This window comes from Camelina sativa, chromosome 18, assembly GCF_030686135.1.
Source record: "Camelina sativa cultivar CO46 ecotype springtype chromosome 18, ASM3068613v1".
Taxonomy (NCBI): domain Eukaryota; kingdom Viridiplantae; phylum Streptophyta; class Magnoliopsida; order Brassicales; family Brassicaceae; genus Camelina; species Camelina sativa.
In genome coordinates this window covers 19,779,514-19,802,337 of record NC_141897.1, presented here as the reverse complement: position 1 = coordinate 19,802,337, position 22,824 = coordinate 19,779,514, and the positions used below count along the sequence as shown (strand labels likewise).

Genomic DNA, 22,824 nt, shown 5'->3' with positions numbered 1-22,824 from the left:
TGTCACCATATTCAGTTATTCACTAATCAACAGTCGAAATATATTAATACACATACAGATTATGTTATGATCAACTGGGAGGGGAGCACTTACTGAAATGATGACATTGTAATTTCTCAAAGGCATAAACTCTCAATACGATAGGGTCGTGACGCAAAAAGAGCAATTAAAGTTTCCAAAACATATCAAAAGCAGCAGTACTTACAAAAGCAAACGAAACAGATACTTCATAACTAATAAAAGACACAGTCTAATAAACATAATTCAGATCTTCCAAATTCCATGAAACCCTAAACCAGTAACATCCATATGATAAGAGAAAGAGAGACCCCTAACTCAATTACTCAAGAGCTGGTGAATTTGGTAACAGCCTTAGTTCCTTCAGAAACGGCATGCTTCGCCAACTCTCCAGGAAGAACCAACCTCACAGCAGTCTGAATCTCCCGGGAAGTGATGGTAGGCTTCTTGTTGTACCTCGCAAGCTTCGACGACTCTTGAGCTAGCTTCTCGAATATATCGTTGATGAAACTGTTCATGATCCCCATCGCTTTGCTCGAGATTCCGATATCTGGATGAACCTGCTTCAGCACCTTGAAGATGTAGATCTTGTAAGTCTCCACACTCTTCTTCTTCATCTTTTTCTTCTTGTCGCCTCCAGCACCAGCTTCCTTCGGCAACTTCTTCCCGGCCTTTGGTTTCTTCTCCGCCGGAGCTTTCTCGGCTTTTGATTTCTCCTCCACCGGCTTCTCGGCAGCTGGTTTCTTCTCAGCCGGCTTCTTCTCTGCCTTGGGCGCCATTGATTCGAGCTCTCGAGCTTTCTAGGGTTAACAAATCTGAGATTGGAGTAGGTTTAATCGCTTTGTGTTTGCTTTGTAAAAACTTTGAGAAATCGATTTTATATAGATCCTATGGAGTGATATGATTGGTTGAAATAGATTGACGCGGATCGATATCTCTACCGTTGGATCTGCTTTCTAATGGAAAGATATCGACGATTGAAAAGGAATCTTAAAAAGAAGGAAAGCTCTTGTACACGTGACTGTTCTTTATTGGATACTCTTAGTGGCAAGGACTGCTGACGTGTCGAGTTTGGCGCTTTTTTTTACTTTTTTAGGCTCCTCGTGAAATTTTCCTTTCCCCGCCCCCACCACCGTCAAAACATTTCTGCATCGGCCCATGTTTTCTTGAGAGCCCAATGTGAAGCCCAATTATAATTGGTGAGATTGACCCGACCGGAGATGATCCGACTCGGTCGGGTCCCCAGATATCGATTCGTTGTGTAACACAGACAAATGCTGGTTCTGATTTTTTTTACAGTGGAACCTCTTTTGATGAAGCTCCCTTGCTTGATTCGATCAAGAACATGCTCTCATTTTCGCCATACATGCGGAAACGTAAGCTCTTTGTTCGATCCCTCTCAAGTAGACTGTAAAGTCGCTGAAGATCTGCAAATCGTCGATGGTGTCAAAAGAATCCTGCGGGGGAAACGGAGCTGGGAGGTCGCATTGAGCAGTGAGCTCGTCTCAAGTAGATTGAAGCCTGGTCATGTTGAAGAGATTCTGATCGGAACCATTGATGATCCCAAATTGGGTTTGAGGTTTTTCAATTTCCTCGGTTTGCACCGAGGATTCGACCACTCCACGGCGTCGTTTTGTATCTTGATCCACGCTCTGGTCAAAGCTAATCTCTTCTGGCCTGCTTCGTCTCTGTTGCAGACGCTTCTGCTTCGTGCGCTGAAGCCAAGTGAGGTGTTTGATGCGCTTTTTAGTTGTTATGGAAAATGTAAGCTTAGTTCAAGCTTGAGTTTTGATTTGTTGATTCAGCATTATGTACGAAGTAGGAGAGCTTTAGATGGGGTTTTAGTGTTTAAGATGATGACGAAAGTTAGTTTACTGCCTGAAGTGAGAACTTTGAGTGCCCTCTTACATGGATTGGTTAAGTTTAGGCATTTTGGTTTGGCGATGGAGTTGTTTAACGATATGATCAATGTAGGGGTTCGGCCTGATGTATATGTTTACACTGGAGTGATACGTAGTTTGTGTGAGTTGAAAGATCTCACTCGAGCTAAAGAAATGATTGTTCATATGGAGGCAACAGGGTGTGATGTGAATGTAGTTCCATATAATGTGTTGATAGATGGGCTTTGTAAGAAGCAGAAGGTTTGGGAGGCTGTTGGGATAAAGAACGATTTAGCTACAAAAGAGCTGAAACCAGATGTTGTGACGTATTGTACATTAGTCTGCGGGTTATGTAAAGTGCAAGAATTTGAGGTCGGATTGGATATGATGGATGAGATGTTACGTTTGAGGTTCGTTCCTAGTGAAGCTGCAGTTTCAATTTTGGTGGAGGGATTAAGGAAGAGGGGAAAGATTAAAGAGGCGCTTAACTTGGTTAAAAGAGTAGCAGAATCTGGTGTGTCACCTAATCTATTTGTGTATAACGCATTGATTGACTCATTGTGCAAAGGTAGAGAGTTCAACGAAGCTGAGTTGCTATTTGGAAGGATGAGGACAATTGGCTTGTGTCCGAATGATGTGACCTATTCAATTTTGATAGATATGTTTTCCAGAAGAGGGAAACTGGACACGGCATTTAGCTTCCTGGGGAAAATGATTGATACTGGTTTGAAACCAACTGTATACCCATACAATTCTTTGATCAACGGGCACTGCAAGTTCGGTGACATTAGTGTAGCGGAGAGTTTCATGGCAGAGATGATTAATAGAAAGTTGGAGCCTACAGTGGTAACATACACATCATTGATGGGTGGATATTGCACCAAAGGGAAAATACACAAGGCACTTAGGCTCTATCATGAGATGACAGGGAAAGGTATTGCGCCTAGTATCTATACATTCACCACGCTTATATCAGGACTTTTTCGTGCTGGGTTGCTCTGTGATGCAGTAAAGCTATTTAACGAGATGGCAGAATGGAACGTTAAGCCAAACAGAGTGACTTATAATGTCATGATTGAAGGTTACTGCGAGAAAGGGGACATGACAAAAGCCTTTGAGTTGCAGAATGAGATGATCAAGAAAGGTATTGTGCCTGATACATACACTTATAGACCGTTGATACACGGGCTATGTTTCACAGGTCGAGCTTCGGAAGCCAAAGAGTTTGTGGATAGCCTTCACAGGGGAAACTGTGAGCTGAATGAGATATGCTACACTGCACTCTTACACGGGTTTTGTAGAGAAGGAAGATTGGAGGAAGCGTTAAGCATTTGCCAGGAGATGCTACAAAGAAGGGTGGATTTGGACCTTGTGTGCTATGGTGTTCTTATAGATGGAAGTTTAAAGCACAAAGATCGAAAGATGTTTCTTGGACTTTTAAAGGAGATGCATGAGAGAGGACTCAAGCCTGATGATGTGATCTATACAAGTATGATTGATGCAAAGAGCAAAACTGGAGATTTCAAGGAAGCATTTGGTTTATGGGATATGATGATAACTGAAGGGTGTGTACCTAATGAAGTCACTTACACTGCTGTTATCAACGGATTATGCAAAGCCGGGTTTGTAAATGAAGCCGAGATGCTTTGTTCGAAAATGCTTCCTGGAAATTTGGTTCCTAACCAAGTAACATACGGTTGTTTTCTCGACATTCTCACCAAAGGAGAAGGAGACATGCAGAAAGCTGTGGAACTCCACAATGCAATATTGAAAGGGCTGTTAGCTAACACCGCTACATACAATATGTTGATCCGCGGGTTTTGTAGACAAGGGAGAATGGAAGAAGCTTCTGAGCTCATAACAAGGATGATAGACGATGGAGTTTCCCTTGATTGTATAACCTACACAACAATGATCAATGAGCTTTGTAGGAGGAACGATGTGAAGAAAGCGATTGAGTTATGGAACTCAATGACGGAAAAAGGCATAAGGCCAGATAGAGTAGCATATAACATCATAATACACGGTTGTTGTTTGGCAGGAGAAATGGGGAAGGCTACCGAGTTGAGGAATGAGATGTTGAGACAAGGCTTGAAACCTAACACCAAAACCAGTAGAACAACTATTTCGAATGACTCTAGTTCAAAATCCTAATCCCTTTTTGTAATTGTACAAGTTGAAACATTTGTTGACATCTCAACCATTTATAGATAGGAAATAATTTTGTTAGTCTAGATTTCAGAAAGGTCTAGTTGTATACCCTAAACCCTATTGCTACTGTTGTTTGAGAATACTATTGTTCTCTATATTCCCTCTGTAACAAAGAGCACAAGGCGAAGCTTAAAGGAATCATCTTACACAAATCATAAGCTTTTGTATTGTTGAGACAAAGGAAGCAAACATATATAGCACAAACCTTGCGATAATTTTGAATATAGATGAAACACTGTAAGGTAACAACATAGACACAGGAAACAGACCAGACAGATAGAAATAGAGAAGGGTGAGAGGTTCTTCTTCTAACAGTCACAAGAAACTGTAAGAGAATAGAAAACACCATTTTCAGAATAGTAAAATATGATAGAAATTGCTTATTCAAAGAAAGTTTATTTTCTTTAGTTGACGCGGCTTTTCAAAACATCAAGATCCATCTCAGTTGGATCAGTTGCCTGAAGCTCAACTTGAATCCCATCAAGTTCACGCCTGAACCTGTCCTTGGAGCTAGCATAGATCATCTTGCTTCTCACCTTTGCTACATCCGGACACCTTTGGCAAAATATAAACAAGGTAAGAATGGAGAAGCGAGGTTACACATGGTTTTAGGCTAGCAGATAAGTTTATACCATGCAATGAAGAAAATCTTGCTCTTCTGGCAGTTCTCAGCAGTGACAAAGTCGAAATCATAAATGGCGTAACGGCACTCTTCAGCAGGAAGACTTGCTGCAAAGTCCTCGTAAGTTAGAATAGGTTCACCAACTTTCTCAACAATCACTTGCTTCTGCTTCTCCTCAATCTTGTAGACAATGAAACGGTGTGTCCTTTTCGCCTTAAGCTCCAGAAACCTTAGCTTGCAGTCATCATGAACTGCCATTCCCGACGCTGCATTAGCCTGTTTTTTTTCAATAAAACAACAAGATTCACATATCCAGATCCCACAAAGCTAGGAGTATAATTGAATCAACACAATGCTAAAGCCAAGGATTTATGTTTTAGAACCTTTAACAAAGTAGAATAGCTCAAACACATAAACTGGTGATTTACTCGCTAAATACATCTCTAGTAAACAATCTATATACTTCAATTGCAACTATAGTCATTATGAGAAACGAGAAAACAAAAAAATCAATTTCAACAATCACAACAAGCTCGACGGATCATACAAACGAAGATTAGCGTAGAAACGTTCAATAGTGATTAGTGACTATGAGCTCAAATGAAAACTTCAAGCAAAAAAAACAAACAGATTCTTCATGATTTCGATTCCAGCTAAACGAAACACAACTAGATAAATACCGCCGGATCACATAAAAACAAAAAAAAAACTCAAAGATCTAATTGGAGAAAACAAATCCATCAACCAGATCTAGTGTTCCAAAATCGCTATTCAAAATCCGAGACTAAAGCATTAAAAAAAAAATCGAGAATCAAGCTTAAATACGAAGGAACTGGAAACAAACAAAAGAGAAAAAAAAATAATAATAATAACAAGTGAAATAAAGAGTATCACCATGGCTGAATCAAAACGGTGTCAGAGACAATTTCGGGTGAAGGAGACGCAGAGAAGAAGAAGGAATGAATGATGTGTTTTTCAACGAATATGACTCTTCTCTTTACTTTTTTTTTTTTTCTTTTTCTTCAGCGTTATTTGGAAGCTATACTCCCCAATATATAGAGAACCTCAATCTGCTTTTTGTATATCTCTATTTATTTATTTATTTATTTTCTCTGTATATTCTTCAATTTATTTTATGAAAATAAATGGTAAGCATATAATTATTCTTCTTCTGGTCAACAAATAATAATCATTTAACTATATTAGCAATATTGTTAAAGAGCATCATAAAATAGAGATTATGATTTACTAATTGTAATTGTATTTATTGACATTTTTTTGGTTCACTCTAAGAAATTTGTTGTATTCTGACAATTTATATCTTACTCAATTCAATAAGTTATATCCAAGTCTTCATGATTTTGACAGTTGAAAGCTTTGCGTAGAAAGAGCAATGGACAACAACAACTGCCAATGGTTGGGTCTCTGTTTCCAAATAATCAAAAGAGTCAATTAAGAATTCTTAATGTTTTGAGCTCAGTTTATCTTGTTGGACCAGGCTCGATTGCTCAAATCTTTTCGTTCTTGAGACTTATCCTAATCCTTCAAACCCGAAAGCTTTGTGTAATACTCGTGTAATTAAAGAATCTATCAACATGCACATACATCTTTTACTATCTTATAGTATATGTGAAGACGAAGATGTGCCAATAGGATTCTTGTTTGATAAATGGTTCGAGTTTCTTCCACAATGGTAAAAGAGAGCACAAGCCAGATTCCTTTAGTTTTAAGACAAAACACTATTAAGGACCCAAAACAAAAAAAACAAAAAAAAGACGTCAACGACAAAAGACCAAAGACCGATAAATTGAAGCTGTTTTGGTTGGCACCGTCACAGCAAACTTTAAGAAAAAAAGCATCACCGGGTAAAAAGTTTTGATTCAACCGAAATTTTTGAAGGGGATTTCTCCATCAAGTGGCTCGGCTTTTGAAAGTATCAAGATCCATCTCGGTTGGATCGGTTGCCTGAAGCTCAATCTGAATTCCGTCTAGCTCTCTCTTGAACCTATCCTTAGAGCTCGCATAGATCATCTTGCTTCTCACTCTTGCTGTGTCAGGAGACCTTGGCAAAAAAACAACAAGAGATGTGTTTATGAAAACAAAGGGTGAAGCAAGATAGAGAGGTTTTATAGTAGATATTAGTAATAGAGATAGTAGTTAAGCTTAGTTACCATGCGACGAAGAAAATCCTGCTCTTAGGGACATCCTCTGCAGTGAGAAAATCAAAATCGAAAACAGCATAACGGCATTCGTCAGCTGGAAGACTTGCTGCAAGATCCTCATGGCTTTGGTTAGGCTCACCGATTTTCTCAACCATCACTTGTTTCTGCTGCTCCTCAATCTTGTAAACGATGAAACGGTATGTCCTTTTCGTCTTCAGTTCCATGAATTTCAGCTTGCAGTCGTCGTGGACTGCCATTCCTGATGCTGCATTAGCCTGTGTTACCAACACACAAAAAAGAAAAACAAAGAACATTAAGATACAACCCCATATGGTCTGAGCCTCTGAGACCTTCACTCCAAAACACACATACTACTAGACCCTACACCTCATATGGTCTGAGACCTTCAATCCAAAAACTAGCTCAGAGAAATACAAATTACATTAAGATACAACTCTCTCTTCAAAACACACATATGGTCTGAGATCTTTAATCCAAAACTAAACATCTCTACTAACATGTAATGGAACCATGTACAGATCTTGGTAGTGTTTATATCAAAAGGAAGACGCAAGTTAACATCCACACAACACATATATGGACGCTGTTACAGAGCTATCAAGATATCAATTTCACAAAATCACATCAATAGAATCAAAACACATATCTAAAATGAACAATTTACACTCCCAGAGAAGCGAGAAAGTTAAAAAATCCAACACAAGATTGTCACTGAAACCCTAAACTCAGTTAAAATTCAAAGGAAGAAACAAAAACACATATGACACACCCAGATTTTTCATGATTTTTCAAAACGCAAACAAGCACAGTGGAATCGTAGAGTTTAATCGTCCGATTTAATATCCTAGATCAGTTCCTACAACCATACAAAATCCAAAAATCTCAGAGATCTAAAACCACCAAATCCAGATCTAATCATATACTAGAACTTTGGGCGAGAACTAAAAATCGGAAAATAAAAATAAATTGAAAATTCCAAGACGAAACGGAACTCGAATCGAGAAGCACGCTTCAAATCAAGCAAGAGAAAATAGCGAAAGAGACATATACGAGAGAAAGGGGAAAAAAAAAAAACAAAATCGAGCTCACCATGGCTGAACTGAATCAAGCTTAAAGTTTCAGAGAAAATTATTGCAGAGAGACGAATAAGCTGGAGGAGTCTATTGTTTGTCTTTTGGGGTGTGGTGGTGTGAGAGAGTCTTCTCTCTTTCTTTTTTTCCTCAGCTTTATGCGGACGCTTTAGTCCGAATAAACATGTGTGTGTGTGTGTGTATGTGTAAAGCGTTTTAATTGTATGCTTTATTTATTTACATAACCCATAAAAAGCATAATATAATCACATAAAATAAAATCATTCATTTTGTAATATTTTAGAAATAAATCTTGATTTAATTAATTTATTATATATTCAACAACCTAAATTCATGATAAAAAATTTCAATAATAGTCACCCATCTATGGAATATAGCACAAATGTTCCTATGTAACAATGTGTGATTTTTTGTTGTTGTTATTTTATTGTATGTTCCTTTTTTTTTTTTTTTGGCAAAATTTTATTGTATGTTCCTATGTAACAACAATATGTGGATTTTACTTTACGCCAAATATAAACTATTATATTTATTCTTTACATTCATTCAATATATTTACTTTTTTATTATTTCAAACCTCTAATGTATTCTATCTATCTATTACATGTTTTCCACAAAAATGAACCAAATATAGAATTCTTATTTACTATTACTTTATTTCTAAGAAAATTCTTTCTTTCTTTATAGAATTTCTTAGAAGATGATAGATATATATACTTCTTTGTCACATAACCAAACAAAAAAAAAAAGAATTTGATTTTTTCAATCATCCATGCCAAGTTGCCAACCTATTATTTCACAAAAAGAAAAAGTTGACATATAAAAGGTGCATCTCGCCCTGATTGGTAACAGCTGTTATTTTTTGCTGTAAAGACTTTGACTTTAAAATTTTAGCTGCAGAGAATTTGGTTGTAGATGCTTTAACTGTATAAATTTTAACTGTTAAATCTGATTGTTTACCAAGAATTTTTTAAGTTGTAGCTGTTATTTTATTATTATTATTATAAATATTAATAATAAATAAATATTATGTCATAAATCAATTCATATAGCACTTTAATGACAGAATAAATTTCATTAATGATAAAATAAAATTTTGAAAAATATAAGTCAATCAAATATGTGATTTTTTATAAAAACTAATTAAAAACAAACAACTATGAGAATAAGAAATAAATAAATGAAGTTGCAGACTTCAATTTCTTAACTTATTAAAATTTTAAATAATGCAAAAATATAAAAAAGATCTATTAGCCACTAATCAATGCATTGTTTGAATGTTATTCTCTTATTAATCATGAATTTCATAAAATCTTTTATAGTATTATAAGTGATGATGGTGAAAAAATAAAATTTATTATTGAAATGGATCTTAAAAGAAAGAGAAAAAATGAGAATAATTAATTTCTAAAAATAAAATATGTAAAAAAAATGTATATACTTTTGTAGAGCTTTTAAATATAAAAGGGAGAAAAAAAAAGAATATTTTAAAAATTATTTAGTTTTAAAGCATGAATTTGATGCTTTAAAAAAATGGAAAATAAGGAAAAGAAAAAAAAAGTGATTTTTAAAACTTTAAAAAAAATAAAAGCCAAAAAATGTAATTGGCAAAAAATTGGTTGTCAAACGTTAAATATTTTAAAAATTTGAAAAGTGTGTTACACCACAATCTAGTTTTAAACACAAATAGTCTGTCTAAAATGCCTAAAGACTATAATGAAGTTTTACTTGTAGCTACGTAAGCAAAAAATCTTAGGAGAACAGAAAAAGGAAAAAATCTATATATTTTGACCAGCCAATAAGAATAGTTCAACATTTTATTAATTCGTCGTTAAGAAACTAAAGAAAATAATCTATCTTAGAAAGGAAAGAATTTAGAATGAAAGGTCGAAGACGACGCATATGAATATGATAGCTCTCTCTCTCTCTCTCATCAGGTTGGCTCCACTTTTAGGCTCTCAACTATCATCATAACCGGTGATGGAGGCCAGCTTAGTCGAGCTGGAATATTCCTTTCATAATATGCCACGTCGAATATATGCAATGATGCTTACACGCGCTATACACATTTGTCTTTGTTGATTCTTTGATATCAACTAGTTTAGCAAATGTTATTTCAAACCTATATACAATACTACAAAGTACAAAGAAAGCGTATGTTTTCAAAACTAGACGACAAAGCATAACACGTTAATGTTTTCGATAGCACAATATGATTAGGAGAGAAACATCATGCATGTCTCTACACAAACTCGATGTATCTTCAAAGATATCCAAAATTTGTTGACGATTTTGACCGTTTGCTATCGAAACTGACTATTTGAGAAAGTTTAAAACAGTTGTTAGAGTACCCGATAATGTAGGGAAAAACAATTATTTTGGATGTATCTTAGTTGCTTTGCTCGTATATTTGCCTATTTCTCTACTATAAACGTCTGTCGAACCATTGTTCCAAATAGCATTGTTAGTCAAGTCGATCGATATCCGAAAGCCTACTACTTCCTTCGAGCTTTCAGATTCTTGATAACACCATATCCCGTAACTCTTTGGACTCTGATTTTCCGAACAACAACAAATCTCATTTTTTTAAGATCTAGACATTTCTTAAACTATATATGATATTACGTTAGCATTAGAGGCCCTCATGCCGGTACTAAATAAAGGCTTACATTTCAACAAAATGACTTTCTTCATTATGGAGTATATACTCTTTCAACCATTAGCACTTGCACTTCACATTATTAATTTCGACAACGCTAGATCTTCCAATCTATCTTTTATAAATATACTTTTAGTTGGAGTTCGTTTTTTCTTGCATTATATCATATCTCACTGGCTAACATTCAAACATGTATAATTGTTCTAACAAGAAAATAAGATTTGATTTGAGACTCTTAAGATAAATGAACCGAATAATCATTATCTAGAAGGGCATTTAGGAATTTGAAACTAGAGCTACTCTCACACTGAATTCCATATATATCTAGTGAAACGTTTTAATAACTTTTCATGCATTGAAAATGATAAGGGACTAACACGTACAAGTTTACAACGAATAAATGTTAAGACCTATCTCCTTTTTATGGAAATAAGGAAAAAGACGTCTGATAAGTATGAGAATTCAGATTTTAGATAATCGTTTTCATAGGTGATAGGTAGGAACAAAAAAGGTTTACTGCATCCACACCCACTTTGGGTTCAACTTGTTGCATCCATATCCACTTTACAAATTTGATATATTTTCTTAAATTTGTTGTTTAGGTGTCATTGTTAGTTGGATAATTTTGCCCCTCTCCTCTTTATTTTTTCTATTTTTCTCTTTTTTTGTTATTAACACTTTAAATGGTTATCATAAAACAAATTATCTATTTATTTATATACAATATGTTATGATTATATATTTCTATATTTTAAGATACATATTGCTATATTTTTGATGAATTTTTGAATTATAAAGTATCCATTTGTCGTTGAACATTTGTTCAATGATAAGTGGATAGTCAATTGCAGTATTGTTAATAGATAGTTACTTGTGTTTATTCATACAGAATAGAAGTAATACACATCAATTCAGGTGACTATGACAACGTGTCCATATGGAAACATATGGGGTTATAGTGCAATTTGTGGATACGATATTTGTCCACATGATAACTATATGTGGATACAATATTTGTGGATACATTATTTGTCAAACTTATTCAAATGAATAACTATTTGTGGATACAATATAAGTAATGAATAACACTCACATAACAAAACTCAAACTTTTTCCCAGATCGAACTAAAAGAAATTCAATATTAAAAAGTTCACAAGACCACAAATAATCAGTAAAATCACAAAATCACAATAAAACCTGTAACAACCCGTCCAGTGGACCCCACTAGCCCTCCGTTAGCTGTCCCAACGGACCGCCTGTGGACCCTGCTAACCCGCCGCTAGCCGCCCAAACGAACTCCAAGCTGGCCCTGCAGGGCATCGATCCTAACCCTTCACTGTGGATATCAACATCCACCAGTAGGTTATTGGTGCGCGAGACGTTCCTCAAACCCTGGTCCCCACCCTTTAACAACCTTCCCACAGAACAAGTTGTGGCGATTGTTCGTATTTGGGCCATCTTTTAAATGGACCGAGCATCTTAACAGGCCATCTAGGTGTGTTGCTGGCCCAACTCGCTCTATTCTCAATCCTTCTAGAAACTCTGTTGACTGTTTGCTAGATGGACTAAAAGAAAACCTGCTAAAGTGGGGTAAAACCTATGTCCAAACATCATCTAAATTGAAGAGATTTATGAACTATTGTGGTCTGTGAGTAATCTAAAAGTATTTATTTTTTGGTTGAATATTGACCAAACATTAAAACCGGTGGATAATTTTGATTTAGTACCATTTTTATACCAAATTACCAAAACCCCAAAAATTTTCAAAATACACAAACCAAAAAAAAAGAAACGGGCGCCGCTTGGAAAATCCAAATCCGATTCTCATTGGCTAGTAGGTCAAGACGAGGATCGTACTCTATCCATTACCAACCGTCGATAAGGTTACATCCAACGGATGAAAAGATCCTCATCCCTTATTTTGTCCTCCTTCACTTATTATAAAAACCACACCAAGTACCGGGAATCCTAAACATATCATATTTACAAAATCTCTCATATCTTCTTTTTCAAATCCACAGATCAATCAATCTCTTGAGAGAAATGGAGACCACCGGAAAAGTGAAGAAAGCTTTCGGAGGAAGGAAAGTCGGCGGTCCCAAAACCAAATCTGTTTCGAAGTCGATGAAAGCCGGTCTCCAATTCCCGGTGGGAAGAATCGCTCGTTTCCTGAAGAAAGGTCGATACGCTCAGAGGCTTGGCGGTGGTGCTCCTGTTTACATGGCTGCTGTTCTCGAGTACCTCGCCGCTGAAGTAAGTTTCATTCAGATCTGTAAAATTTTATAAACTCGAGAGATTAAATTCTGATCCGATTGATTTTGTTTTGATTTTTTCACAGGTTCTGGAGCTTGCTGGTAACGCTGCTAGAGACAACAAGAAGACGAGGATCATCCCGAGGCATCTCCTTCTTGCGATCAGGAACGATGAAGAGCTGGGGAAGCTTCTGAGCGGTGTCACAATTGCTCACGGTGGTGTTTTGCCTAACATTCACTCTGTGCTTTTGCCTAAGAAGAATCCTAAGTCAACCGAGGAGAAGGCTCCCAAATCAGCAGCCAAGTCTCCTAAGAAAGCTTGATTATGTTTATCTTTAAAGTTAAATTCTCATTCACCATTTTTCTAGTATATGTTTGGTTAATATAATCTATGTTAGGGTTTGGTGAATGTGTATGATATAAGTCTTATTTAGGATCTATGTATTTTGTTTTTCCAAACTTGTCTTAGATCTTATATTAATAATAATAATATCTCTCCTTGTTTCTTAAATCTTATGCTTAATTGTTACAACAATTTGAGATAACAATAATTAGCGGTTTCAAGATGATACGATGATCCAATTGAATAATTATGATTCGTTCCAATGTGGTTTAGCTGTGTTGGGGATTTAGAGTCTTAAAAGCACATATACATGTCTCTTACGGAGCTGAAGAACTTTAGAGTCTTGTAATTGTCTGGTTTATGCTCTCTTGGAGTCTTGGTTTTGTTCGATTATCCACTTGACACTTGATATGTCTTTCAATTTCAGCCTCAGCTTGGATCTTTAGTAGAGATTTCCAAATCCAAGAGTCACTAGTTCTCGCCTGTTTCAATGATGAATCAAGGGTGTCCACAGCTTTGGAAATCTCTACTAAAGATCCAACCTGAGGCTGAAAGATTTGTCAAGTGTCAAGTGGACACCCTTCGGTCCACTTATCAAGACCATTGGGTAAGGCTCCTCGCGTTCTTTTCGCCGAGCTAATAACACTACTGTCGCTGATGGATGTAATGAAACAGGTTGGACTATCCCTTCTCCAAAACGTCCGACGAGGCTCTAAACTTGCATGCTTATCTCACTTCTCGTGAATCTTCCAAGTAAGTGTTCCTCTAATGACTCATATGTGGCTGCTTTGTTGAAGTCTTGAAGATGTGGATTGTATGGGTTTCTCTTCTGCTAGAACATGGGCTGTTATGAGGCCGTGTGAAACTGTAAAGGATTGGCATGATTGTGTGTGGTTTTAAAGGTGTCACTCTAAAGCATGCTTTCATGATGTGGGTTAACCAACTAGACAAACTTCCCACTAAAAATCGCTTGGTCTCCTGGTGGTTTCACCCCATGTGTTGGTTATGTAATCTGCAGGATGAATCAAGGGAACATCTCTCTCTCGGATGCGTGTTCCCTGCTGATGTGCTGCATAATACACATGGTTTTCCACTCTTGGTTGGTTGGCTCTAATGGATTTGATAAAGGAGGACTCTCAAAGAACTCCAACATTGTTGCGGAAAAAAGTTGTGTCTCAAGCTGTTGCCTATGGCTTTTGGAAGCAAAGAAACAACTTGTTACACAATCAGCAAGATATACCATCATCGACAGTCTTCAGAGAGATAGACAGGTTGGTCCGTAACTCGATCTCAGCAAGATCACATATGCGAAGCTACTCAAGACTGATGCAACTGTGGCTTCACTAAAAAGAGACTCTGTTATTGAAATCTCTCACAAATTCTCTGGTTTATGCTCTCTTGTTATTTTATTGTTTTTTGGCAAGGTAGCAAATATTATAGGTTAAACTTCTTGTAAGCCTCAACTTTCATTCCTTAATGATATTTAAGGTTTATCAAAATATATACGACTATCGAGTCTATGTTCCTAAAGCCATAAAACATCATACGTAGCTCAGTAGCTGTTTCTTGTATAATTTAGATTTCTGAATTAATGAGTGAGTTTATTGTTAATGAATGAGTTTGGTTTATAAATCTCTAGGGTTTTGGCTAAATAAATCGTCTCATGATGTATATAAATCTTGTAAATCTAAAACTAATCTCATGTGTCAAAATCCTAACTTTTTCTAACTAAGGCCTCACATTATATATCTTTAAGATTATAATTAGACATTTCCTTGATTTCATAAGCTGTTAGTTCTCTTCGAATTAAGGTTTTACAATACCCTTATAAGTAAAACTTAAACCTTACCATAATTTTTGAACACAGCTAATTGTATCTTTATAGGAATTCACGTGGTATGTTGCATGGAAACACAAACGGATACGTGAAAATGAAATGTTTCAGAAACGGAAACACATTTTTAATGAAATTAGGACTTCACAATACCCTTATAGTTAATTAGAACTTCAGAGTATCCTTATAGGGACTCACGTGGTATGTTGCATGGAAACATAAACGGATACGTGAAAATGAAATGTCTCGGAAACAGAAACACATTTTTTAATGCCTCACTTGACAATGTAAAACTCCAAACTTTGCGATAATATATAATTTAAGGGTGTATTGAATCTATTATTTTAAATGATTTGAGTTTTATATGATTTTTTTTTTGGTAAAAAGAGTTTTATATGATTTTGATGATTGTAGGGAAGTTGTTATGATATTTTTTTAACATCTAATTTTTATTAATTTAGAGAAGAAGTACACAAAGAGTTAACCAACCAGCGAGTTGGTATTGTATAATTTTGATACATCGAATTAATTAAAGAATAATGACGTGAAAGTTTATCGTCTGCATTTTTCTCTTGATTAACTTGTCCCAGAGAAGAGTATGGAAGTTTCGACATCCAAAAGCGAATATCATATAGAAGAGATCCTATCTTGTGAGTTGTGTTGATCAGATTCGTTAACTCCATATTATCTCCTTCCAACCAGACATAGTGAAACCCATGTGCCCATGTCACCTGAAGAGCATGTAGGATACCTAAAGCTTCTGATTAGAGGGCAGAATAAGAAGCTTGAAGTTTTGCACAACCTGATAAGATAATCCTACCATGATCACGAAAATTAACCAACATGTACTTACGTATATGCTCTTCCTTGAACAAAACCACCGTCAAAGTTACATTTAAGCCAGCCTTCCGGGGGAGGATCCCATTGATGGCTTTGACTGTGACTCCTAGGAAGCCGATGACCATTGTTGTTTCCATCTATGTCATCATGTTGTAACTGATTTATCTCCAACCATTCATTAACCTCTTGAAAACATTTTTGTGCGTCTTTTGCTGGATCACAATTGATATTTCGAAACAAAAATATCATTTCTTGACTTCCATATACGCCACAACATCCAAAATGGTAATAATCTGTTCTAGAGATGAACAAACTGTATCTTATGAAGATTAACCAAAAATTGGATATTATCTTCAAGACTACCATTGAAACCATGATGTTGTCTATTGTAAATGGTCACACTTCGCCAAACCGACTGTGCATGATTGCACTTGAACAATAAATGATTGATAGTTTCTTCCTTCAGACAACATCTTTGACAAATTGGATCAGCCTGTATATATCTTGTTCGGAGTTGTTGATATAGCACATGATAAACATCGCCATAAGAAATGTTGTATTTTTGGTGCACTATGGAGCTTCCAAATCTCTTGTTTTAAAGTAACTGAACCATGAGGGGGTGTGTTTAAAGCTCTTTTTTTTTTCTTAGAACTTGGGTTTATAAATTTCGTTTTACACTATGTAAAAATCAATGTACAGTAATCATGATTTTTAACATAAAACTAAAATCCATTTTCCAAAAAAAAACCCAAATAATGAAAGCGCCGAGGTTAAAAAATGGAGACCCAAAAAAAAACACAAAAAACTAGTGCCTGTTCGAAAATTATGAAACGTTTCTCATTGGCTAATTCACCAATCACGCGGATCGTGGTATTTTCAATATCCACCGTCGATAACAATAAATCCAACGGACAAAAAACATCCCCCATCTCTATTTTTCCTCTCACCTATAAAACGACACAGAGCACCTCCAAAAGCAAATCACAAATCTCCAACTTTTTCTTCCCATACAAAATCAAACACTCAGAAATCGATAACCGTAGCAATGGAAACCACCGGGAAAGTGAAGAAAGCTTTCGGAGGAAGGAAAGCCGGCGGTCCAAAAACCAAATCGGTTTCGAAGTCGATCAAAGCCGGTCTTCAATTCCCTGTTGGAAGAATCACTCGTTTCCTGAAGAAAGGACGATACGCTCAGAGGCTCGGCGGTGGTGCTCCGGTTTATATGGCCGCCGTCCTCGAATACCTCGCCGCCGAAGTAAGTCCATACATTCAGATCTGAACATTTTGAACTGTTAATTTCTCAGAGAAGTCAATTTCTAATTCGATTTTTATTTTATTTTGTTCAGGTTTTGGAGCTTGCTGGGAACGCTGCGAGAGATAACAAGAAGACGAGGATCATTCCGAGGCATCTTCTTCTTGCGATAAGGAACGATGAAGAGTTGGGAAAGCTTCTGAGCGGAGTCACGATCGCACACGGTGGTGTTTTGCCGAACATTCACTCTGTGCTTTTGCCTAAGAAGACTGCTTCTAAATCTACCGAAGAGAAAGCTTCCAAATCACCAGCCAAGTCTCCTAAGAAAGCTTAATTAATCTCTTAGTTTCTTTACGTTTTGTTGGTAGTTTGTACTGGTCTTTGGTGAATGTAGTTAATCCAAGCTTTTTAATCTTTATGTATTTGGTTTTTAAGTCAATTCCTGATTAAGTATAAGATTTTTATGTTCTAATCTCTTGGCCCACTCGTCGTATCATCATTTGCTAAATATTAATTAACCACTTTTAAGTCTTTGACCCTCCCATTATCACACCCTTTTTATTCACTGAGATAATTAATTCATGTGGTGAAAAGAGTTCAAAATGTTCACTTCTCTCTTTGCTCGTTGTAGCCCCATTACATCTCCACTGCGGAATTTAACAATTCGAGGATCTTGCTCTAAATTATTCGTCGGAGGTAACTTTTTTTTTTTGTCAATCTTGGATTCGTCTGTTTGCGGTTGAGGAATCCATAAGGTTAATAATACTTTTATATCTATCCGTGATACAGAAAATGTGTGCACACAATGTGTTTGTGAAAATGCGCGATAGAAACTCTGAGTATATTAATACTACCAATGCAGGTCTATCTTACGATACTAACGAACCGGTTTTGAAGAGTGAGTTTGAAAAGTTTGGTGACATTATTGAAGGTACCACGAATCGCCGCCATGAAATTATCTGGTAGTTTTGTGCAAAATCCCTATATGGATAAACAAATGCAATTCCTGAGTTATGGCTTTGTTCTTGGATGTGAAAACACAGTGAAAGTGATATGTGATCACAAGAGCGGGAAATCAAAAGGTTATGGCTTTGTGTTGTTTCATTCAGAAGAAGCAGCTGCAAGTGCCTTAGCTTCAATGAACAATCAGGTATTGTATACAACAAAACCAAATACATGAATTGCATTCTAACAAAACCTTGACTGTGTTCTTGCTAACGTTTTGTTCAGTTACTCGAAGGCAGAAACATCAGAATCAAATATGCTCAACCTAAAGGAAGTTTACATCAGAAGTGATCTCAACTCAAATTAAACTACAGATCTTCTGTGTTGTTTCACTTATTGGCTTTACCTTAACTCAGGAAATGCATCCACTCTTCAGAGTTGTAACAGTGTAGAGCTCTAAAATGATTTTGGTGAAGATCCTTATGTTGTTTTGTAATGACTGTGTGTTTGTGTGTGTCCTCTTCAAGCCTGGTTACTCTTCGTATTTGTTGTTGGTGCTTCTACTTTCTTTGCAGTTTCCACAAATATTAATCTGCCATTAACAATCTGAAAACAGATAACCAAATGCAATACTCAGTCCAATATTAAGGAGCTTAATTCATTCTACACTAATCTTTGCATATATACACTTAATCGATTAGGATTATACAAAAGAAACTTTTGTTTTTCTGATTCAAGATCAATTCAATTCAAATCAAGAAGCAAGAACGTATACAACATTTTAAAAGCGAGTGAAGAAATGGATCATCACCTTCCCATTCAAAGCCTTTAACGCCTTTTGTGCATCATCCTCAGACTTCAAAGTGACGAAGCCAAAACCTTTAGGTCTCTGTGTTAGCTGGTCCCTAATAAGACGAGCTAACAACGCACACATACAAACGAAAATATTAGTTGGGACACATAATCAGAGCGGTGACACATTCAATTTTGTGAATGTACCTTCTGTAATCTGACCAAAAGGTGAAAACAGTTGCCTTAGTGATTGATCAGTTGTGTAAGCAGAGAGTCCTGCAAGAGAAAAGGATTGCAACTAAATGAGAAGCTCAAAATAAACTACAAATTGAGTGATTTTGAAGTCGAGAAGAAAAATTATTTATCATACTGCTAACGAAGAGCTGTGCTGTGAATCTCTTAGCCATCTCGTAAGCCAAAACAAAGGAAGGAGAACCTGAGTCCGAAACATAAGACTTAATTGTGCAACAGCGGCGTTTGACATCGAATATCAGGTTTGATTTTAGTAAGGCCCAATAAAGCCCAATAGTGAAGATCCATTAACCCAGTCTAGTTTAAGTATCCATAAGGCGCCCCAATAAAGAAAGCAAAAACCCTAATTCGCATCTTGTATTTAGTTGTCTTGTTCAACTTTTATTCCTTCGACGCTAGCAAGGAAAGGGTTTGTGCGGCTGCCATTTTCGATTTCAAGGTTAGAAAATAAAATAAAAATCTCCACAGCTTCGAGCTTCTTTGTTCCTCTATTTGGTTTCTCGGATCTGCTTTTCTAGCTCAATCACAACGTGAAATTCTGAAAAATGTTCTCATGGTTTCTTTTGCTTTAGAATTTTGATATTTGAGTTCGGAACTGATAGTGTTGGATCCATTTGAAATTTTGCTCTTGTCATTAGGTTCTTGTTGTAAGCAGATCTAATGTAGGAATCGTATTCATTTTTTCTCGATTGAGCTGTACACTATCTTGTTGTGCATTGAAACATGTATATATGTGTTAGTAGTAGTGTTTTTTTTTTTGGAATTCGTTACTTATATATGGAGGTTTCGAATAAGCTCAGATTTGTGTTGTTTTTGGTTTGGGTTACAGGTTTTTAAAATTTTTGAAGAATGGTGAGGATCAGTGTGCTTAACGATGCTCTTAAGAGTATGTACAATGCTGAGAAGAGAGGGAAGAGGCAAGTCATGATCAGGCCTTCTTCTAAAGTCATCATCAAGTTCCTTATCGTCATGCAAAAGCACGGTATGCTGATGATCATTCATTGTTTAAGCTCATTACATTTTCCTCTGTTACTGTTCTTGCTCAACTGTAACATTTTAAAAAAAATATATGGAAATGCAGGTTACATTGGTGAGTTTGAGTACGTTGATGACCACAGGTCTGGCAAGATTGTTGTGGAGCTTAATGGAAGACTAAACAAATGTGGAGTCATCAGTCCTCGTTTTGATGTTGGAGTTAAGGAGATTGAAGGTTGGACTGCTCGTCTTCTTCCTTCCAGACAGGTCTGTCTTTTTAGTCATTGTTCTCTTTAAAATGCTAATTCTTGTATCTGTTACAAAACTTGAATAACTGTTGAGTATTTTCTGATAAGATAGGTTCTGTTTGGGTTAAATGTATTATGTAGAGAAATCTTTAGTGATCTTACATTGGATTCTTGAAATGTGCAGTTTGGCTACATCGTTCTTACTACCTCTGCGGGTATTATGGACCATGAAGAAGCCAGGAGAAAGAATGTTGGTGGAAAGGTTCTTGGATTCTTTTACTGAACCAAAAAGCTTGAAGAAGAGAATCTTACTGTCCTCTGTGATGATACTTTGCGCTTCTCCTTTTGGTGAGAAGAGGAATTCGATTGAGCTCAAAGTTTAAGGGGTAGTAGAGTTTTTGATGTGTTTGTGTTTCTTTAGATAATATGCCATTTTGTTCGTTTTGGGATTTGCGCAAAAGTTGTTGAAGACTTATGAATAGACAGTTTTTTCAATTTCTGTTTCCAAAAAAAAAAACCATGCTTTTCTTGAGCCAATACTATCAATCGAGACGTTCGTGACTTTTTTATTCATTTGGTATACGAACGTTTTGATCGAGAACATCATCCTGTTTCGATGGTTCACGTTCTATACATAATCATCGGTTTAGAACAAATATTGTAATTTTAATAAAATTTTGATAGTGAATTGGAGTAGAAAATTTAAGTAAATCAACATATTATGCATAGTTCATACATGGAGCCATTGATATACGTAAAACTTTAAACATAAAAATTGAAAATATATTATTTCATTTTATTGGCAAGATCTCTCATACTTATCATACATGAAGGAGTATTTCAAGCTTATTATATATGCATCAACCACAATCTTAATATTTTCTGTATGTAAAATGTAAAGATAATCATCTTCTGAACATGTTCAAGGACATTTGGGTGTGCCTTTGGAGCTCTTCATATCGCGGTAACAAGGACATTCATCTTTGTGTCCATAAGTGCCCGAAGGTACACATTGACACTTCTCGCAGCATATATTGCAATACTTGAGGCACCGATCTTGTCTCCCTGCCTTTGAACATCTCACATTGCATTTTCCTCCACATGCTGCTCATTTTATTCACCACAAATTAAGAAAGCTTAATACAAAATATGTATATATATTTGAAATATAAATGAATTGTGTATACTATACTTACATGAATCGGCGGTAATGAGCATGAACAAAGAAGATGTGACGAGCAAAGAGATGATAAAAAATTGTACAACCGGGAACTTCATCTTAGTTCTTGCTGAGATTTGATTTGATTTTTTTTTTAATATAAAATCTGTTTGGAGAAAGTTTGTTACTTAGGGAAGATGAAGAAAAAAAACTTGAAGTTTCCACACAATGCAAAAGAAGTGATGATGGTTTGAGAGGAAAATGAGGCTACAGAGTTATTTATAGGTAAAAAAACTTTGGAGTAGGTGAAAGTGAAACGTTACTTATGTAATGTCTTCTTCTTATTTTTTTTTATTTGTATTTTTCATTTTTAGAAAAAAAAAATCTACAAAGTATATTTATTACTTAATCTTTTATAGAGTTCTATTTTTTCTCTAGATTTGTAAATTTTATGAGGCAAATTTGGTAAATTTTTGTAGATGTGTAGATATGTAAATCAATATTGGTAAATTTGTGTATTAAACAATTAATTTACAGTATATTTTTTTAGGGGATTAATGCCTAATGTTTTGTACACCGTTCATTAAAGAAATGGAAAGAAACAATGGTAGCTTCTATCAAATCCTGTTTCTGTATCATAACTTACTAATAGAAATGTTACAAAGATAGTAAATTTGCTTTGAAGAATCTATTAACTCTGATGGTTGCGTGCCGTTGTACAATTGTATTCCATATTATTGTGGTTGTTATTAAATTGTATTTGTACATTTATATAAGAAAGTTGATAAAACAAAAGCGATATGTATATACGCATACACATGAAATGATTACTGTTTTTTCTTTTCTTAGTGGGAAATACAAAGGCACAATGTCGTTCACGTTGAGCGACCATCGCGTTAAAGCTATAATAAGAGTGACACACGTAACAAGAATCTAAAGATATGGGAACTTCTACATCTTTCTCCTCTTCCCTACTTTTCTATATTACTCTAATATACTACAATCCATCAAAAATGTTGGAAAAGAAAAAGTCCATAATTAAGAAAGTATTAGTTGTTTAAAGCTATTGCCTATGCATTTATGTTAATTTGAAAGTTTAGGATGTCAATCAAAGTCAAAAAATGATGGACCACCGACTTATTATTCACGATTAAAATGTTAATGAAGGTGTGTTTTTGTCACGATTTAGCTAAAAGTTAAGGGTCATTAGAGGAATCTTGTGACAAATGGGATGGATTCAACTTTCATATTTTGTTTGGTAAAACGG

At 35.7% G+C, this 22,824-nt stretch overlaps 10 protein-coding genes and 1 long non-coding RNA gene across 11 annotated transcripts; 5 read left to right on the top strand and 6 right to left on the bottom strand.

The window, feature by feature from the left end:
- Positions 1 to 89: 89 nt before the first annotated feature.
- LOC104762108 (histone H2B.11) lies at positions 90 to 4,061 on the bottom strand. Its single transcript, XM_087499401.1, has one exon. It carries the CDS (start codon positions 795 to 797, stop codon positions 345 to 347), a length of 453 nt encoding a protein of 150 aa, XP_087355527.1. The 5' UTR covers positions 798 to 4,061; the 3' UTR covers positions 90 to 344.
- LOC104762107 (uncharacterized) lies at positions 1,293 to 4,261 on the top strand. The gene has a single exon (XM_010485336.3). The coding sequence runs from the start codon at positions 1,293 to 1,295 to the stop codon at positions 4,050 to 4,052; it is 2,760 nt and encodes a 919-aa protein (XP_010483638.1). The 3' UTR covers positions 4,053 to 4,261.
- Positions 4,262 to 4,304: 43 nt separating this feature from the next.
- Positions 4,305 to 5,743, bottom strand: LOC104762106 (actin-depolymerizing factor 4). Its single transcript, XM_010485335.2, has 3 exons — positions 5,626 to 5,743; positions 4,742 to 5,007; positions 4,305 to 4,664 (listed from the first exon to the last, which is right to left on the bottom strand). Exons 1-3 carry the CDS (start codon positions 5,626 to 5,628, stop codon positions 4,514 to 4,516), a joined length of 420 nt encoding a protein of 139 aa, XP_010483637.2. The 5' UTR covers positions 5,629 to 5,743; the 3' UTR covers positions 4,305 to 4,513.
- A 632-nt stretch (positions 5,744 to 6,375) lies between these two features.
- On the bottom strand, positions 6,376 to 8,210 carry LOC104762105 (actin-depolymerizing factor 3). Its single transcript, XM_010485334.3, has 3 exons — positions 8,004 to 8,210; positions 6,903 to 7,168; positions 6,376 to 6,793 (listed from the first exon to the last, which is right to left on the bottom strand). Exons 1-3 carry the CDS (start codon positions 8,004 to 8,006, stop codon positions 6,643 to 6,645), a joined length of 420 nt encoding a protein of 139 aa, XP_010483636.1. The 5' UTR covers positions 8,007 to 8,210; the 3' UTR covers positions 6,376 to 6,642.
- A 4,431-nt stretch (positions 8,211 to 12,641) lies between these two features.
- On the top strand, positions 12,642 to 13,428 carry LOC147923089 (putative histone H2A.7). The gene is made up of 2 exons (XM_087499402.1): positions 12,642 to 12,918; positions 13,004 to 13,428. Exons 1-2 carry the CDS (start codon positions 12,709 to 12,711, stop codon positions 13,238 to 13,240), a joined length of 447 nt encoding a protein of 148 aa, XP_087355528.1. The 5' UTR covers positions 12,642 to 12,708; the 3' UTR covers positions 13,241 to 13,428.
- A 3,439-nt stretch (positions 13,429 to 16,867) lies between these two features.
- Positions 16,868 to 17,658, top strand: LOC104762104 (putative histone H2A.7). Its single transcript, XM_087499395.1, has 2 exons — positions 16,868 to 17,189; positions 17,281 to 17,658. Exons 1-2 carry the CDS (start codon positions 16,980 to 16,982, stop codon positions 17,518 to 17,520), a joined length of 450 nt encoding a protein of 149 aa, XP_087355521.1. The 5' UTR covers positions 16,868 to 16,979; the 3' UTR covers positions 17,521 to 17,658.
- An 11-nt stretch (positions 17,659 to 17,669) lies between these two features.
- Positions 17,670 to 18,675, top strand: LOC104726582 (glycine-rich RNA-binding protein 2, mitochondrial). The gene is made up of 4 exons (XM_010445468.3): positions 17,670 to 17,882; positions 18,049 to 18,117; positions 18,230 to 18,336; positions 18,417 to 18,675. The coding sequence occupies exons 1-4, from the start codon at positions 17,789 to 17,791 to the stop codon at positions 18,480 to 18,482; spliced, it is 336 nt and encodes a 111-aa protein (XP_010443770.2). The 5' UTR covers positions 17,670 to 17,788; the 3' UTR covers positions 18,483 to 18,675.
- LOC147923088 (small RNA-binding protein 11, chloroplastic-like) lies at positions 18,262 to 19,392 on the bottom strand. Its single transcript, XM_087499396.1, has 4 exons — positions 19,294 to 19,392; positions 19,131 to 19,199; positions 18,943 to 19,049; positions 18,262 to 18,737 (listed from the first exon to the last, which is right to left on the bottom strand). Exons 1-4 carry the CDS (start codon positions 19,328 to 19,330, stop codon positions 18,654 to 18,656), a joined length of 297 nt encoding a protein of 98 aa, XP_087355522.1. The 5' UTR covers positions 19,331 to 19,392; the 3' UTR covers positions 18,262 to 18,653.
- A 113-nt stretch (positions 19,393 to 19,505) lies between these two features.
- On the top strand, positions 19,506 to 20,690 carry LOC104762101 (small ribosomal subunit protein uS8z/uS8w). The gene is made up of 4 exons (XM_010485329.3): positions 19,506 to 19,614; positions 20,005 to 20,157; positions 20,257 to 20,417; positions 20,583 to 20,690. The coding sequence occupies exons 2-4, from the start codon at positions 20,025 to 20,027 to the stop codon at positions 20,679 to 20,681; spliced, it is 393 nt and encodes a 130-aa protein (XP_010483631.1). The 5' UTR covers positions 19,506 to 19,614; positions 20,005 to 20,024; the 3' UTR covers positions 20,682 to 20,690.
- LOC147923087 (uncharacterized) lies at positions 20,351 to 20,698 on the bottom strand. Its single transcript, XR_015588956.1, has 2 exons — positions 20,561 to 20,698; positions 20,351 to 20,464 (listed from the first exon to the last, which is right to left on the bottom strand). It is a non-coding gene; the product is annotated as an uncharacterized LOC147923087 (long non-coding RNA).
- A 461-nt stretch (positions 20,699 to 21,159) lies between these two features.
- On the bottom strand, positions 21,160 to 21,819 carry LOC104762100 (gibberellin-regulated protein 10). The gene is made up of 2 exons (XM_019239972.2): positions 21,595 to 21,819; positions 21,160 to 21,502 (listed from the first exon to the last, which is right to left on the bottom strand). The coding sequence occupies exons 1-2, from the start codon at positions 21,674 to 21,676 to the stop codon at positions 21,321 to 21,323; spliced, it is 264 nt and encodes an 87-aa protein (XP_019095517.2). The 5' UTR covers positions 21,677 to 21,819; the 3' UTR covers positions 21,160 to 21,320.
- Between the last annotated feature and the right edge of the window lie 1,005 nt (positions 21,820 to 22,824).

Excerpts from the sequence above, each read along its gene's own strand:
- LOC104762108 (XM_087499401.1), bottom strand. The coding sequence starts at position 797 with ATGGCGCCCAAGGCAGAGAAGAAGCCGGCTGAGAAGAAACCAGCTGCC.
- LOC104762107 (XM_010485336.3), top strand. The coding sequence starts at position 1,293 with ATGCTGGTTCTGATTTTTTTTACAGTGGAACCTCTTTTGATGAAGCTC.
- LOC104762106 (XM_010485335.2), bottom strand. Across the intron at positions 4,665-4,741 it reads AAGATTTTCTTCATTGCATG|GTGTCCGGATGTAGCAAAGG; the intron begins GTATAAACTTAT and ends ATTTTGCCAAAG.
- LOC104762105 (XM_010485334.3), bottom strand. Across the intron at positions 6,794-6,902 it reads AGGATTTTCTTCGTCGCATG|GTCTCCTGACACAGCAAGAG; the intron begins GTAACTAAGCTT and ends TTTTTTGCCAAG.
- LOC147923089 (XM_087499402.1), top strand. The coding sequence starts at position 12,709 with ATGGAGACCACCGGAAAAGTGAAGAAAGCTTTCGGAGGAAGGAAAGTC. Across the intron at positions 12,919-13,003 it reads TCGAGTACCTCGCCGCTGAA|GTTCTGGAGCTTGCTGGTAA; the intron begins GTAAGTTTCATT and ends ATTTTTTCACAG.
- LOC104762104 (XM_087499395.1), top strand. The coding sequence starts at position 16,980 with ATGGAAACCACCGGGAAAGTGAAGAAAGCTTTCGGAGGAAGGAAAGCC. Across the intron at positions 17,190-17,280 it reads TCGAATACCTCGCCGCCGAA|GTTTTGGAGCTTGCTGGGAA; the intron begins GTAAGTCCATAC and ends TATTTTGTTCAG.
- LOC104726582 (XM_010445468.3), top strand. The coding sequence starts at position 17,789 with ATGTTCACTTCTCTCTTTGCTCGTTGTAGCCCCATTACATCTCCACTG. Across the intron at positions 17,883-18,048 it reads CTCTAAATTATTCGTCGGAG|GTCTATCTTACGATACTAAC; the intron begins GTAACTTTTTTT and ends CTACCAATGCAG. Across the intron at positions 18,337-18,416 it reads TAGCTTCAATGAACAATCAG|TTACTCGAAGGCAGAAACAT; the intron begins GTATTGTATACA and ends CGTTTTGTTCAG.
- LOC147923088 (XM_087499396.1), bottom strand. The coding sequence starts at position 19,330 with ATGGCTAAGAGATTCACAGCACAGCTCTTCGTTAGCA. Across the intron at positions 19,200-19,293 it reads AGCACAGCTCTTCGTTAGCA|GACTCTCTGCTTACACAACT; the intron begins GTATGATAAATA and ends TTTCTCTTGCAG. Across the intron at positions 19,050-19,130 it reads TTTTGGTCAGATTACAGAAG|CTCGTCTTATTAGGGACCAG; the intron begins GTACATTCACAA and ends GTGCGTTGTTAG.
- LOC104762101 (XM_010485329.3), top strand. The coding sequence starts at position 20,025 with ATGGTGAGGATCAGTGTGCTTAACGATGCTCTTAAGAGTATGTACAAT. Across the intron at positions 20,158-20,256 it reads TATCGTCATGCAAAAGCACG|GTTACATTGGTGAGTTTGAG; the intron begins GTATGCTGATGA and ends ATGGAAATGCAG. Across the intron at positions 20,418-20,582 it reads GTCTTCTTCCTTCCAGACAG|TTTGGCTACATCGTTCTTAC; the intron begins GTCTGTCTTTTT and ends TGAAATGTGCAG.
- LOC104762100 (XM_019239972.2), bottom strand. The coding sequence starts at position 21,676 with ATGAAGTTCCCGGTTGTACAATTTTTTATCATCTCTTTGCTCGTCACA. Across the intron at positions 21,503-21,594 it reads GCTCATTACCGCCGATTCAT|CATGTGGAGGAAAATGCAAT; the intron begins GTAAGTATAGTA and ends TAAAATGAGCAG.